The following is a 12,832-nucleotide window of genomic DNA, read 5'->3' as shown; positions in this document are numbered from 1 at the left end:
GAACTGAATTAATTGTGAAGGCCATGCAAGTGATAGTTTAAAGGAAAAAAATTTATATGTATTAGAATTTGAGAACAAAATTTCCTTGCATTTATCAAGTTACTGATGGGAGAAGGAACTAGATGATTTGGATGTAGATCTAAATTTTAAGTTAAGAATTTCGTCGAATGTTATGAAAACCACAGCATACATACATAAAAAGGGCATATTTCCTGTGTGTAAATATATTACCTTCACTTTTATTTATATAAGCAAAAAACCTTGTACTTGTATAATTTCGAGCTTCTTTTAGTTCATGTGCTCCAGAAAAAGAGGTTACTTTATCATTGATGAAAGTGTTCTGTAGATTTTGGAAGTTTTCAATAGTGTTGACGAAAATAATCTGTTACTGGATGAGGAGGACAAAATTTTTCTGGAAGGAGAACATCATGTCATACAAGGTGCTGAAAAAGCCAATCAAATGGTGTTTCAAAACTGCTGCAGGTGTGATTTAGGAACGGATTATCTATGTGATGATGAAGATAATCTGTTACTAGATGTAGACGATAAAATGTTTCTAGAAGGATACATGGAAAATGGAAGTGAACATGTTGTCGTAGATAGTCCTGAAAAAGCCAATCAAATGGGGTTTCGAAGTACGGTGCAGATGAGATTCAGAAACAGGTTATCTACGTGAGTTTGATTTATACACTGGTAGAAAATTGTCAGGCTCTGAAGCAGGCCTCAGTGAGGCAGCAGTTCTACAACGGACAAGATTTATACCGGAACTTGGATGTGATGTTTATGTAGATATTTTTTAACTCTCCCGCTTTGCAGTATTACTTTGCTTTAGAAAGTGTGATAAGGGGCGGAACAGCAAGCGTCAATCGTAGAAAGATCAATTAGTCATTCCCTCCAGGCATTTAAATGAAAATAAGTAGTACATACTGTTTTAGTAGCTTTGGACTGACAATCGTGAAGAGGATGTATAACAAGCCAGTTTATCTACTGACTAATTTTAATTCCCAAATTCCATGTACAGGTGTGACGAGGCGTCAGTCTGGGTCTTCTGAAAAGATCAGTGTCCCTTCATGATAAGAAAATACAACTAGTGAATTGGAGGGGTGAATCTCATGGATCGGAAGAAAGTGACTTATGAGACTGACAGAAAGGCAAAAATTAAGTATTATCTGAGAATTTTCTTCGCTCTTCTTGACATCAGTGGGAAATTGCGTATGTAATACGTCCAAAAGTGGCAGCAGAAGAAGGACTGAAATAACATTATCATCTTTAGAGTTTAGACAATACATTGCAAGAAGTCTAACTGTCAATTATTCAAACCGAGAAAGGAATTTATCGACAGCTGTATAAACCTAAAAAGATCACAAACGTGTTGTAATCCAAAGAGTCCAGACAACTGAATGATAAAATCAGACGCGAGGAAAAGATGTGTGAATGTGTTCATTGCACTTCAAAGCATCTTGAAAATCGCACTTCCCATATCTATGGGTGAGCAGTGTGGTGTTAATTTATGCTTTGCTTCAAACAGAAGCTGTTTTTGTGGACTTTCAAATGGTTCAAATGGCTCTGAGCACTATGGGACTCAACTGCTGTGGTCATTAGTCCCCTAGAACTTAGAACTATTTAACCTAACTAACCTAAGGACATCACACACATCCATGCCCGAGGCAGGATTCGAACCTGCGACCGTAGCAGTCGCACGGTTCCGGACTGCGCGCCTAGAACCGCGAGACCACCGCGGCCGGCTGTGGACTTTCATATCAGACAACAACAGATACACGGGCTATGCAGTTCTTATGTATATACAAATATGTCCCAGAATTCTTTTTAGAAGTACAAACAAAAATGTCTGAAACAATAATATATTTCGTTTATAAACCTTCCGGTTATCACAGAAATGCATAAATTTCAATCACTAGCGCTTCAATTTTCTTATGTGCCTGAAAGGGCTACTTAAATATTTTCTACTTTTAAATTGTTCAGTGATGCTCGCAAGTGTCACAATCTTCTCTCGAAGTCTAAAATGTCTACAATGATACGGCGTCATCACAAAGAAAGTAACATTTACGTCAAGTATCGTAATGTTATTTTTCACACACACATATATATCCATCAAAATTGGCACCTAAAACGGAACTATGAACTCTAAAATTAAGTGCCCTAATGTTTACATGGCTAAGCATATGCGGCTAAAAAATAACATCCGAAACAGGCAGTTTAGCTTCCTGTTTAGGCCTAAATTAGGTGCTGTAGCAATACCAACCTGACCAAGCTTATAACTGCAGAAAATACCTGTTGGCTAATATAATACGCTAAGCTGGTAAGCACAAGAACAAATAGGCAGTCTCAATTACTGCTAGCTACTGAAATAATGTAATTAATTACTTTTTTACTTCTACACTTGGTCTATGCAAGTTTTCATCTTTCGCCATTGCATTTCCGCGATAGTCTGTGTGACTGCAAGTCACATTTCCCACTGTCCCCTTCCTAAACTCCTACGGGAATCAATAATCTGCGGCCGGCCGCTTGTGGCCGAGCGGTTCTGGCGCTACAGTCTGGAACCGCGCGACCGCTGCGGTCGCAGGTTCGAATCCTGCCTCGGGAATGGATGTGTGTGTTGTCCTTAGGTTAGTTAGGTTTAAGTAGTTCTAAGTTCTAGGGGACTTATGACCTCAGCAGTTGAGTCCCATAGTGCTCAGAGCCATTTGAACCATTTTCAATAATCTGCGAATAGGAAGAGGGACGCTGAATTGCAAGCATGGGATAAGTTGGAAATTTGGGTCGATCAGGGATCGTGTCTGGATGACCGAACCAGTTAAGGTAACTGCTCATGAAAGCAATATATCCGGGATCGAGTCCCTGTTGGGCACAAATTTTCGACTTTCGCCACTCCATTTCCACAATATCCTGTGTGACTGAGTGTCACTAGTTTCCCACCCACCTTTTCCCTTTACTTTCCATTCCTCTACTGCATATACAATTTCAACAGTAGCTACATCATCTCGACTCATGTCTGTTCTGTCGGTCATGTCCATAGTCGACAAGCTTTAGTAACGGAGTGAAGTCGAAATCTTTTGCTGTGAAGAAAGTGCATAACATCAAAATTTCGAAGCTCATGAAAATATGCTAATTTTTATACAAGCAGTTCTATATGTTTAATTAGAATCATGGCAAATTTGTTTTGTAATCCTTACCTTGATGGTTGGTCAGAATATGGTCGCTAATGGGGATCTGTGCTTACGTTCTTCTCGTATTTCAACAGCCGACACGGGCGACGTGGAACATGGTGTTCTACATGGCAGCGGCGGTGTTGGTAGCGGGCTACGTCCTCTACGCCGTCTTCACCACCTCCGAGGAGCAGCCTTGGAACGTGCCACCCACAGGTGAGGGCTGCGGCTGCTTTCTGCTGCCTCCGACAGAGGGCGACGGTGCTGGCCTTCTTACTGCTCTGTTCCACTCTTTGCTGGCAGGCCCCCTGAGGTCTTTCAATGTATGAGGAGAGCTCCTACGACTACATGCTGAAAGCTTCAATTAGTCCCAAGTACACTCAGTAGGGATCATTTGCTGACCACTTCTATTCGGTGGATTCCTGTGGCATAGAAGAATATGTTCACAAGGTGGACTAGGTGCGCTCGAACATTGTCCTCTTGGAAGACAAGCCGCCGAATTGTTGAATGTACAAATGAGGAATATCATGGAGGATCCTGTCACAATACCTCACATACGTCAAATTACCCTCTACAGTGGGGAGAGGCGTCTGACATCTGTATACGATACTGACCTAAAACATACCTGATCCATCTACATGCTGATCATGTGGGTCTGTAAGCCTGTGACCTGCAACGGCACCTGGCCGCCGCCACACTCTTCTACGACGATCATCAGGCGCCAGACAAATCGTGCACTCGTCGGCGAAGAGAATACAGTTTCACTGATGGGTTCATTTCCAGGTGTTTTCTTCTTCGTGTTCCACGATGACAGGGCAGTTCATAATCTTATTTAGTGATGGATATCTAGAGCCCAAATTAATGGTGTACAGACGGCTGCGTATTTTGGGTCGACACGGCCTCATAGTTGTCTCTATCGGACACATCACAACCTATTAATATCCGGAGGATGGTAAAAAACTCTAAGCACCTAGGCTTCCCCGGCGTATTAACTGATGACATTCTTGTCGGGTGTGCAACCTGATCATACTAGCATCTAGACACAATATTTCCTCGGTCTATCTGGCCACCATCTTCAGGTGATAACCTTGTTTGCTAATCTCGCCGGAATTGATTCATATCGCGAACGGCGGCCGTTTTATGCGCCGCAGAAGACCAACAGCACGTCCACCAGAATCATAAATGTTTCTGGAGGTACGCCGAAGGTGCGTTTACAGAGTGGCCACATGAAATAGACGCTCTGAAAAATTTCCTGAGTCATTTTAATTGTGTTCATCCCAGCAAAAGGTTCGCGATTGACATCAAAACGGATGGGAATGTTCGTTTTCAGGCGTATTGGTCAACAGAAAGGGCGATGGTACTCTGTGACACAGTTTTTATCGACATCCTATGCACACCCATCAGTATCTATGTGAAACGATTTGTCATCCATTGCACCAACGCACTGTGCGGACGTTGGCAAAAAGGGCTTATTCCATCCCAGACGCAGGAAGTTTGACAAAAGAGCTGGAACATATAAAGTTTGTGTTCAAGCAGAATGGCTACACAGACAAACAGATCTGTTAATTTTTCGAGTCTGGATCTTTGTCGGAACCAGTAGATGACACATGTAGATTGGTGGCTTTCCTACCATAGGCAGGGCGCATATCGTAAAAAATTGGAAGGATTTTAAAAAGATACAATATTATTACTGTATTCCGTCCGCTAGCCAAGATTAGAGCGCTCCACGGTGGTCGTTGACTCGGCCTGTAGAATGTATTGATAGTGGTAACCGATAGCGATTCATCGTTTCTCTCCGGTTGTCACCACTGTAGCGCTGTATCTTCACTTGCGTTAGGGGTCAGCAGTAGCGAATTCTGGTTCAGGCTCTGCTGCTTTTCTACGAAGCAAAAAGATATCACCTTTCACAGTATGAATCAGTTCCAGCGAAATTAGCAGACAGGCTTCTCACACGAAGATGGCGGCCATGTGGACAGCAAATGTTTGTATTATCTAATTGCAGATTCGACAAGAACATTTTGGGTGGAAGAGGCCCAGTATGAAGGAGGAGAGTTTCTCTTTCTTTTCTTTGTTGACGGTTGTACCACCCGTTTTCTTCAATACACGTCTAACCTGCGATCAGCTGTTCCCTTTTTTGCGAAACACATCTTTAAGGTATTGAAGCTCAGTTGGAGGCTGTCTTTTGTCACAAATGGCATGTGCCTTGTGATCTAGACTTATTAGAACAGAGTACTGCTGCCCCATATGATGACAGTTCGTTGCATGTAGGGCGGTGTGGGTCTTCTTTATGTGGACCACATGACCTAGGGTACCATCTGCTTTTCTTTTTGTCAGGATGGCTAAGAACGGAAGACGGCCATTCTGTTGTAGCTCTAACTAGAACTGTATGTTTTGATGGACGCTGTTCATGAGGTTCAGGAACCCATTCAGGGCCCTCCCACACAAAGAACGTGTCATCCACACAACCGAAAAAGAGTTTAGGTTGGAGCCGTGCAGTTTTTAGTGTGATCTCGAAGTGCCCACATGAGATTGTCAGTCCCAGCAGAAGTGGCTCAACTTGTCCCTGGAGTCAGCCACCGCTTAGGTTTACATATCACACGCCTGAATAATTCACTGGAAGATGATCGAAACGCAGAATTTCAATGCAGCCACTCGGATGGAAGGCCGAAAAGATTCCGTCAGTAGTAAACTTCGGGAAAGTCAACATTCACATATACTTTAATACTCGAGGGGGTATGTGACAGAAAGCAGCCGGTAGTGAAACTGTCTAATAGTGGACTAAATATCCGAGCATATCTGAAAAAAGAGGGCACACTGTTATATAAATTAAAAGAGAAATGTCTGTGTATATGATGGATACATATTTGAAACGAGATAGTTGCCACCGTAGTTAAGTATTAATTAACTTACTAGTATGTACATACATACATTAGTGTGCTCCGTTATGGAAGTTGTAAGCTGCTTCATTTCAATGCATAAATAAGTTTCCTTGTTTATAGCTCCGTTCATTTCATAAAGCTACAGCTTTCAATGTCAACTGAGCTGTCCATCTTGAGGCAGATGCTAGAGATTCATGTTGTATTCGGTTTCCATACAATATACGAGTATTTCCTAGTCTTTTATAAAATGTTTTGTTAAATGTCCATCATCTCTTTCTTTGTAATTCTATTTCAGCGTAACTATTAACCAAGAACAATAAGCAGTTTTCTTATTGGGTCTGCCCGAGCGGTGGCCTCAGCAGAAAAATATGTAAGGACAATACTCTGAGGTGACAAAAGTCATGGGTTACCTCCTAATGTCGCGTCGGACCTCCTTTTGTCCTGCGTAGAGCAGCAACTCGAAGTCGCATGCAATCAACAAGTCGTTGGAAGCTCCCTGCAGAAACACTGAGCCATGCTGCCTCTATAGCTGTCCAGAATTATGAAAGTGTTGCCGGTGCAGCATACTGTGCACGAACTGACTTCTCGATTATGTCCCATTGGATCCATTTCGGGCGATCTGGGTGACCACATCATTCGCTCGAATTGTCCAGAATGTAACCAGTCACGAACCATTCTGGTCCAGTGACGTGGCTCGTTGTCCTCCATAAAAATTCCGTCGTTGTTTGGGAACGTGAAATTCATAAATGGCTTCAAACGGTCTCCAAATAACGGATCATAACCATTTCACAGTCAATGATCGGGTCAGTTGGACTGGAGCACCCAGTCCATTCCACGTAAACCCAGCCCACGTCAGCCTGCGCAGTGCCTTGTTGAAAACTTGGGTCCATGGCTTCTCGAGGTCTGCGCCACACTCGGACCCTGCCATTAGTTCTTACCAACTCCAATCGGGAATCATATGGCCAAGCCATGGTTTTCCAGTCGACTAGGGCCCAATGGATATGGTCTCGATCCCAGGAGAGGCGCTGTGGGCGATGTCGTCCTTTTAGCGAAAGTACTCGTATCGGTCGTCTGCTCCCGTAGCCCATTAACGCCACATGCCACCGCACTGTCCTAACGGATACGTTCGTCGTAAATCCCACGTTGATATCAGCGGTTATTTCATGCAATGTTGATTGCCTGTTAGAACTGACAGCTCTAAGCGTATGCTGCTGTTCTCGGTCGTTAAGGGAAGGCTGTCGGCCACTGCGTTGTCCGTTGTAAGAGGTAATGCCTGAATTTTGGTATTCTTGGCATGCTCTGACACTGTGGATACCGGAAAAGTGAAATCCCTAACGACCTCCGAAATGGAATGTTCCATGCGTCTAGCTCCAACTTCTATTCCGCGTTAAAAGTCTGTTAATTTCAGTAATGCGGCCGGAGTACAAACGACAGCTCCGTCAATGCACTGCCCTTTTATACCCTGTGTACGCGATGCTGTCGCCATCTGTAAATGTACATATAGCTATTCCATGAATTTTGTCACCTATGTTTAGTTAATATACTGACATATCTGTTAATTTTCCAGAAAGAAATACGTGCTGTGAAACTCTTTTCAACTAGAGAACTATAGAGAACAAAAAAATTAAATACAATCTAAATGAAAAGTTATGAGTGGGTTATGCTGGAAAAATAAACTGCGCCAAGACAGAGAAGAGTGTGAATGATATTCCTACCAGGGCACGTGTGCAGCTATGTATTACACCTCATCGGTCATGCACTACGTGGTAACGAACTGCAGTACCACAAAAGTCCATATGCCAATGTTCTTTCTATCTCAGAGTAATAGGTAACACCTAGGAAAGAGACCTTGGGATGATTATTAATCGATGGGCATACTGATTGTTGCTTGTCAAACTTAAAGTGTAATGAAAACACATTAATTATTTTGTGCATGTTGTGTAAAGGATGTATACAATCGACTTAGCTGTGCTCGAGAATAAGATAAATTTTATAATTATTAGAGGAATTATATTTTGATTATATTTCTACAGCTCATGCATCTCATTTTTTATTTTATAGTAACTACAAATGTCGCTCTAAGTGCAACTTTTACAGGCAATTAAAGTAATTAATATAAATTAACTTCTGAAGTGGATTAGCATAGTAAATCAATAACCAGATAAATTGGTGTACAGCATGGCTCTAAGATATTGATTAAGGGGTATTTTTAATTTATTCCTTTAAAGCTTGGATGCCACAACACAGTTGCAACGCACTTGTAACACTATATCCCCAATTAACTGCTATCATATTTTACTTAACAAGAGATAGTAATTTCTTTACTGAGATACCTTCCTATTACTGTTCCAGAAAACGGATTCTCAGTGAAGAACGACAAGGGAATCGTAAATACCGCCTTTCACGGGGACGACTCTCAACGCAACAGTTGAAGGTCTACTGCATCAGCATACTTTGCAGCCCATCTGCCTCAATCTTAGATATTCTTATTTATTGTAATCTCGCCGCCTATCTTGCTCTGACAGGTGATGCTGATGCTAAATTTGTCATGTTACTGAAATTACATGTCAAAATCCAAATAAATGTCAGGTTTTGCTCTCTATTTATTTCATTATGACAGCCAGTTTTCTATCGAGTCTTAGAAGATTTCTACAGCGAGTCTTTGCTACAAAAACGCTTAAGTCTCTGTCAGACAAGTGTTATTGCCATACTGACAGCATTTTTCTGATGCTAAGCTAGGGTAAGCACATAATCAGGAGTGTCAACAAAGTAAAGCGTAATCACGAGTTTTTATTGAAACAAACATATGCAGATCGAAAATAAGGAAGGGATAAAACCATTCTCGGTATCATCAAACATACCCAACATACAAAATTGTAGACGCTTTCATGTCCACTTGTTCTCCTGTCGTCTGTTGGCTTATTTCTTGGGATCTTGGGCCGACGTTCGTTTGGCTGTTTTTATGGCATTTCTGCAGCAATGGTGGATGAAGCTTTCTCACTGCCGCCGCGCGGGATTAGCAGAGCGGTCTCAGGCGCTGCAGTCATGGACTGTGCGGCTGATCCCGGCGGAGGTTCGAGTCCTCCCTCGGGCGTGGGTGTGTGTGTTTGTCCTTAGGATAATTTAGTTGTGTAAGCTTAGGGACTGATGACCTTAGCAGTTAAGTCCCATAAGATTTCACACACATTTGAACATTTTTTTCTCACTGCCAGTGGTACATGCTGTTGGTCCCTCAGTATTAAAGGATGGACTCCACCGATTGACTTTCACATTTATTGATGACGTGAATAAATAGCGTCGCACAGGTACAGATTTGACTTTACCAGATCAACCAGCTACAACCACCTGATTCATAAACAGAATATTTAGGAGATAAAATATTAACTCGGCAATAAATTGTCAATAAAGACACAGATTTAAATTTTTTGCATGGTAATCAAAAAAATAAGAGCATGAAAAAAGAGCATGAGATTTCAGTATTAGGAACAGAAAACAGCCGTCCTTTAGTCTATCAATAATATAAGCAACTCATGGTGCACACAACCAGCATAACAGCAGCGTTAATCATGACATATAAAACCGTACTAAACTGACATTCCAACTGACAATATACAATCGGTGCAAACTCCGTATGCCACACAGCAAACAAAGTACACAGTGGACAGCGATATTGCATCATCAGTTATTAATGCAGTCTGGTGACGCACTGTATGTGGATAGCTGTCATATAATGCCGGCTTTAGCAAAAACCAGATTACAATAACTGTTAGGTGTACACTGAGGTGAAAAAAGTCGTGGAATACCTCCCACTGCCGTGTCAGAACTCATTTGCCGGCGCAGTTCAGCAACTCGACCTGGCATCGGCTCAACAAGTTGTTGGAAGTCCCCTACAGAAATATTGAGCCATACTGCCTCTATAGCTGCCCATAATTGCGAAAGTATTACCGATGCAGGATTTTGTGTACGAACTGACCTCTCGATTGCGTCCCGTAACTGTTCAATGGGAGTCATGTCGGGCGATCTGGATGGCCAAATCATTGGTTGTCTGTTATCACTGACAAATCAAGGCAAACGTCACTGGTCTAGGACGTTGAGTCAAAGCCTTCGGCAACTTCGTTGTCCTTGATGAGAGTTAATGCCTGAAATTTGGTATTCTCGGCACACTCTTGACACTGAGCATCTTGCAATATTGAATTCCCTAACGATTCCCGAAATGGAAGGTCCTACGCGTCTAGCTCCAGCTACCATTGCGTGTTCAAAGTCTGTTAGTTCCCCTCGCGTGGCTATAATCACGTCGGAAACCTTTTCACATGAATCTCTTGAGTACAAATGTCAGTTCCGCCAATGCACTGCCTTTTCATACCTTGTGCACGCGATGCTACTGCCATCTGTATACATAGATATCGCTATACCATGACTTTTGTCATCTCAGTGTATACTGCTACTTGGCACAGCTATGCACATTATGGGTCTCAAGTACATAGTGTAACTCTCTCTCTCTCTCTCTCTCTCTCTCTGTGTGTGTGTGTGTGTGTGTTTGTTTGTGTGTGTGTGATATGCAGTGAAGACCGACGCACTTGCAAGCAGTATCCATAAGCCACAGCTTCAGCATCTCAATTCTGCTCAGATCTGCAGGCCCACAAAAACTGCTGTGCATACGGGCGACCTGTCATAAACTTGCGGCCAAATTCCTACCGGCAGCCGAGCTGTATCGTCGACACCAGTGGCTAAGTTCAAGATCCTCACACTCAGGTCTCTGCACTGGCAAATGAACACTTCCTCCACCACACGCAACCTAAGCAAAATAGTGTGACATCTGGCACACCAACCTCTTGTGCCGGGAAGACGTCAGGAAAATCGCTAAACAGATGTCGGATGAAAATCCCGAGACAGAAGATAACAGGCAATAGGTCATCCTGTACAAATTTCAGATATATACATGCACTAACTTTGCCGAAATCGGCCATTGCAAATTAAAATAAGTAAGCTAGACTGAGCATCGTTCATATAAATATAAAAACACGGTTTTCTTCAAGTGACTCAATGTCGCGTTTCTATATAGTCTGGAGTCACTGTAATTACAACGAACAGGTTGATATTATGTGACAGGTAAATATAATTGAAATACTGCAGTATAATAGCACCAAAATCCAGCATTCATGTTTGAGAAAACTAATCTTGGTCGCCACGATCTTTTTCCACCATGTTCACTGTGGTGTCACCGCCAGACACCACACTTGCTAGGTGGTAGCCTTTAAATCGGCCGCGGTCCATTAGTATACGTCGGACCTGCGTTTTCGCCACTGTCAGTGATTGCAGACCGAGCGCCGCCACACGGCAGGTCTAGAGAGACTTCCTAGCACTCGCCCCAGTTGTACAGCCGGCTTTGCTAGCGATGGTTCACTGACAAATTACGCTCTTATTTGCCGAGACGATAGTTAGCATAGCCTTCAGCTACGTCATTTGCTACGACCTAGCAAGGCGCCGTTATCATTTGCTATTTATCTTGTGATGCATGTACCGTCAGACCGATGTTCACCAATTATGGATTAAAGTTAAGTATTCCAGATGCTACGTACCTTTTTTCTAGTCTCTATTCCTTTAACTGTTCCAGACCTCACGCCAGCCTGCGTGAGCTTAAACGCGTGCCCTTCGACCTCCCGTCCTAGTGGATTGGCTGTCTTGCCAGTCCACAAAATTCGCCATTGTGCATTTTATAATAACGATCCTTGGCTGGACAACAAAAATACTTTTAGACATTTTTAATAGGGTACTCGAGTCGATGCCATCATTTAAAATGGTAATCAAAGCTACAGAATTGGCTCTTCTGTTGGGTTTTTCCTAGGGCAAAATTAATTTGTAAAATGGTAAGTGGAAAAATCGGATAACATGGCGAAACGAGTTACGAAATTGTTTTGGAATAAGAAATTTCCATTCTGCCACTCAAAAGTGTTGCAACATAGAAGGAAGTTCCAACTATGTCCCCAACTACAGTCGAAATGCTAGAGTGGCGAATGAAAAAGTCATGAATCCTGACATCTACTTCTGGGAATCGTTGCTTTCCCGGACGTTGTAGTGGCTATATCTTACCATACTGCATGTGTCTCAGGTGCCGCTAGAGCCGCGACTTCAGTGGTGACCCATTCCCTTCAGCTGCTGAAATTCTGCTTGCGTGTGGCGTTAATAAAACCAAATGGCGATAAACAATTATTTAAGTGATTTCATTTAATGTCTCAGCAGAGCAGAATGAAGAGCTGTACTTTACGGCAGACCGGACAATGGTTCTTCCTTCACAAAGAAGAAAATGTTATTAAACATGAGCGGACTACGAAACTCAAAATTATAAAGATCTTCGCAGGTAATGAAAGAACGCGTAAAGTGGGTAAGTGATTATTTACAACGAAAAGTAGAGGTGGAGTCCTAAAAGCGGAATCCGATCTTACAAGTAAGAGAACTGGTTTTGTGGCAGAATTGGTTTTCAGTGTGATGCTGCAGAAGACAGTCTTTTGGAATTAGTAACTGCAGTGTAAAGAGAGGAATCAGTTTCGATCAAATTCCGGCAACTATCGTTGCTCTTAAAATAGCTAAGAGCGAGTGGCAACAACGTTATACAATCCCCAATGGTAATTGTCGACCACATACATAGGTTAAATAATCTCATGTACACAGCGACGAGGACGTCAACAGAAAAGGAATTGCCAGTTTTAAAGTTCAAGCTATTTGCATTACAGTAGAATGGTTTAGTAGTGTTAGGGCAAACTGATGTGGATAGGTACTCGATTGAAA

General features: G+C 42.4%; 1 protein-coding gene across 1 annotated transcript in view; it reads left to right on the top strand.

Annotated features, from left to right (window-relative positions):
• LOC126252750 (sialin-like) overlaps positions 1-8,648 on the top strand; it is an 82,011-nt gene extending 73,363 nt beyond the window's left edge. Inside the window, exons 9-10 of the mRNA XM_049953656.1 lie at positions 3,263-3,383; positions 8,399-8,648. Of these exons, the coding sequence (XP_049809613.1) occupies positions 3,263-3,383; positions 8,399-8,478 (201 nt within the window). The 3' untranslated portion in view covers positions 8,479-8,648. The remainder of the gene's footprint in view (positions 1-3,262; positions 3,384-8,398) is intronic.
• The last annotated feature ends 4,184 nt before the right edge of the window (positions 8,649-12,832 follow it).

The sequence above is a fragment of the Schistocerca nitens genome, chromosome 4 (genome assembly GCF_023898315.1).
Source record: "Schistocerca nitens isolate TAMUIC-IGC-003100 chromosome 4, iqSchNite1.1, whole genome shotgun sequence".
In the NCBI taxonomy this organism is placed as follows: Eukaryota; Metazoa; Arthropoda; class Insecta; order Orthoptera; family Acrididae; genus Schistocerca; species Schistocerca nitens.
The sequence above is the reverse complement of the archived record's forward strand: the minus strand, read 5'-3'. Positions and strand labels throughout refer to the sequence as shown.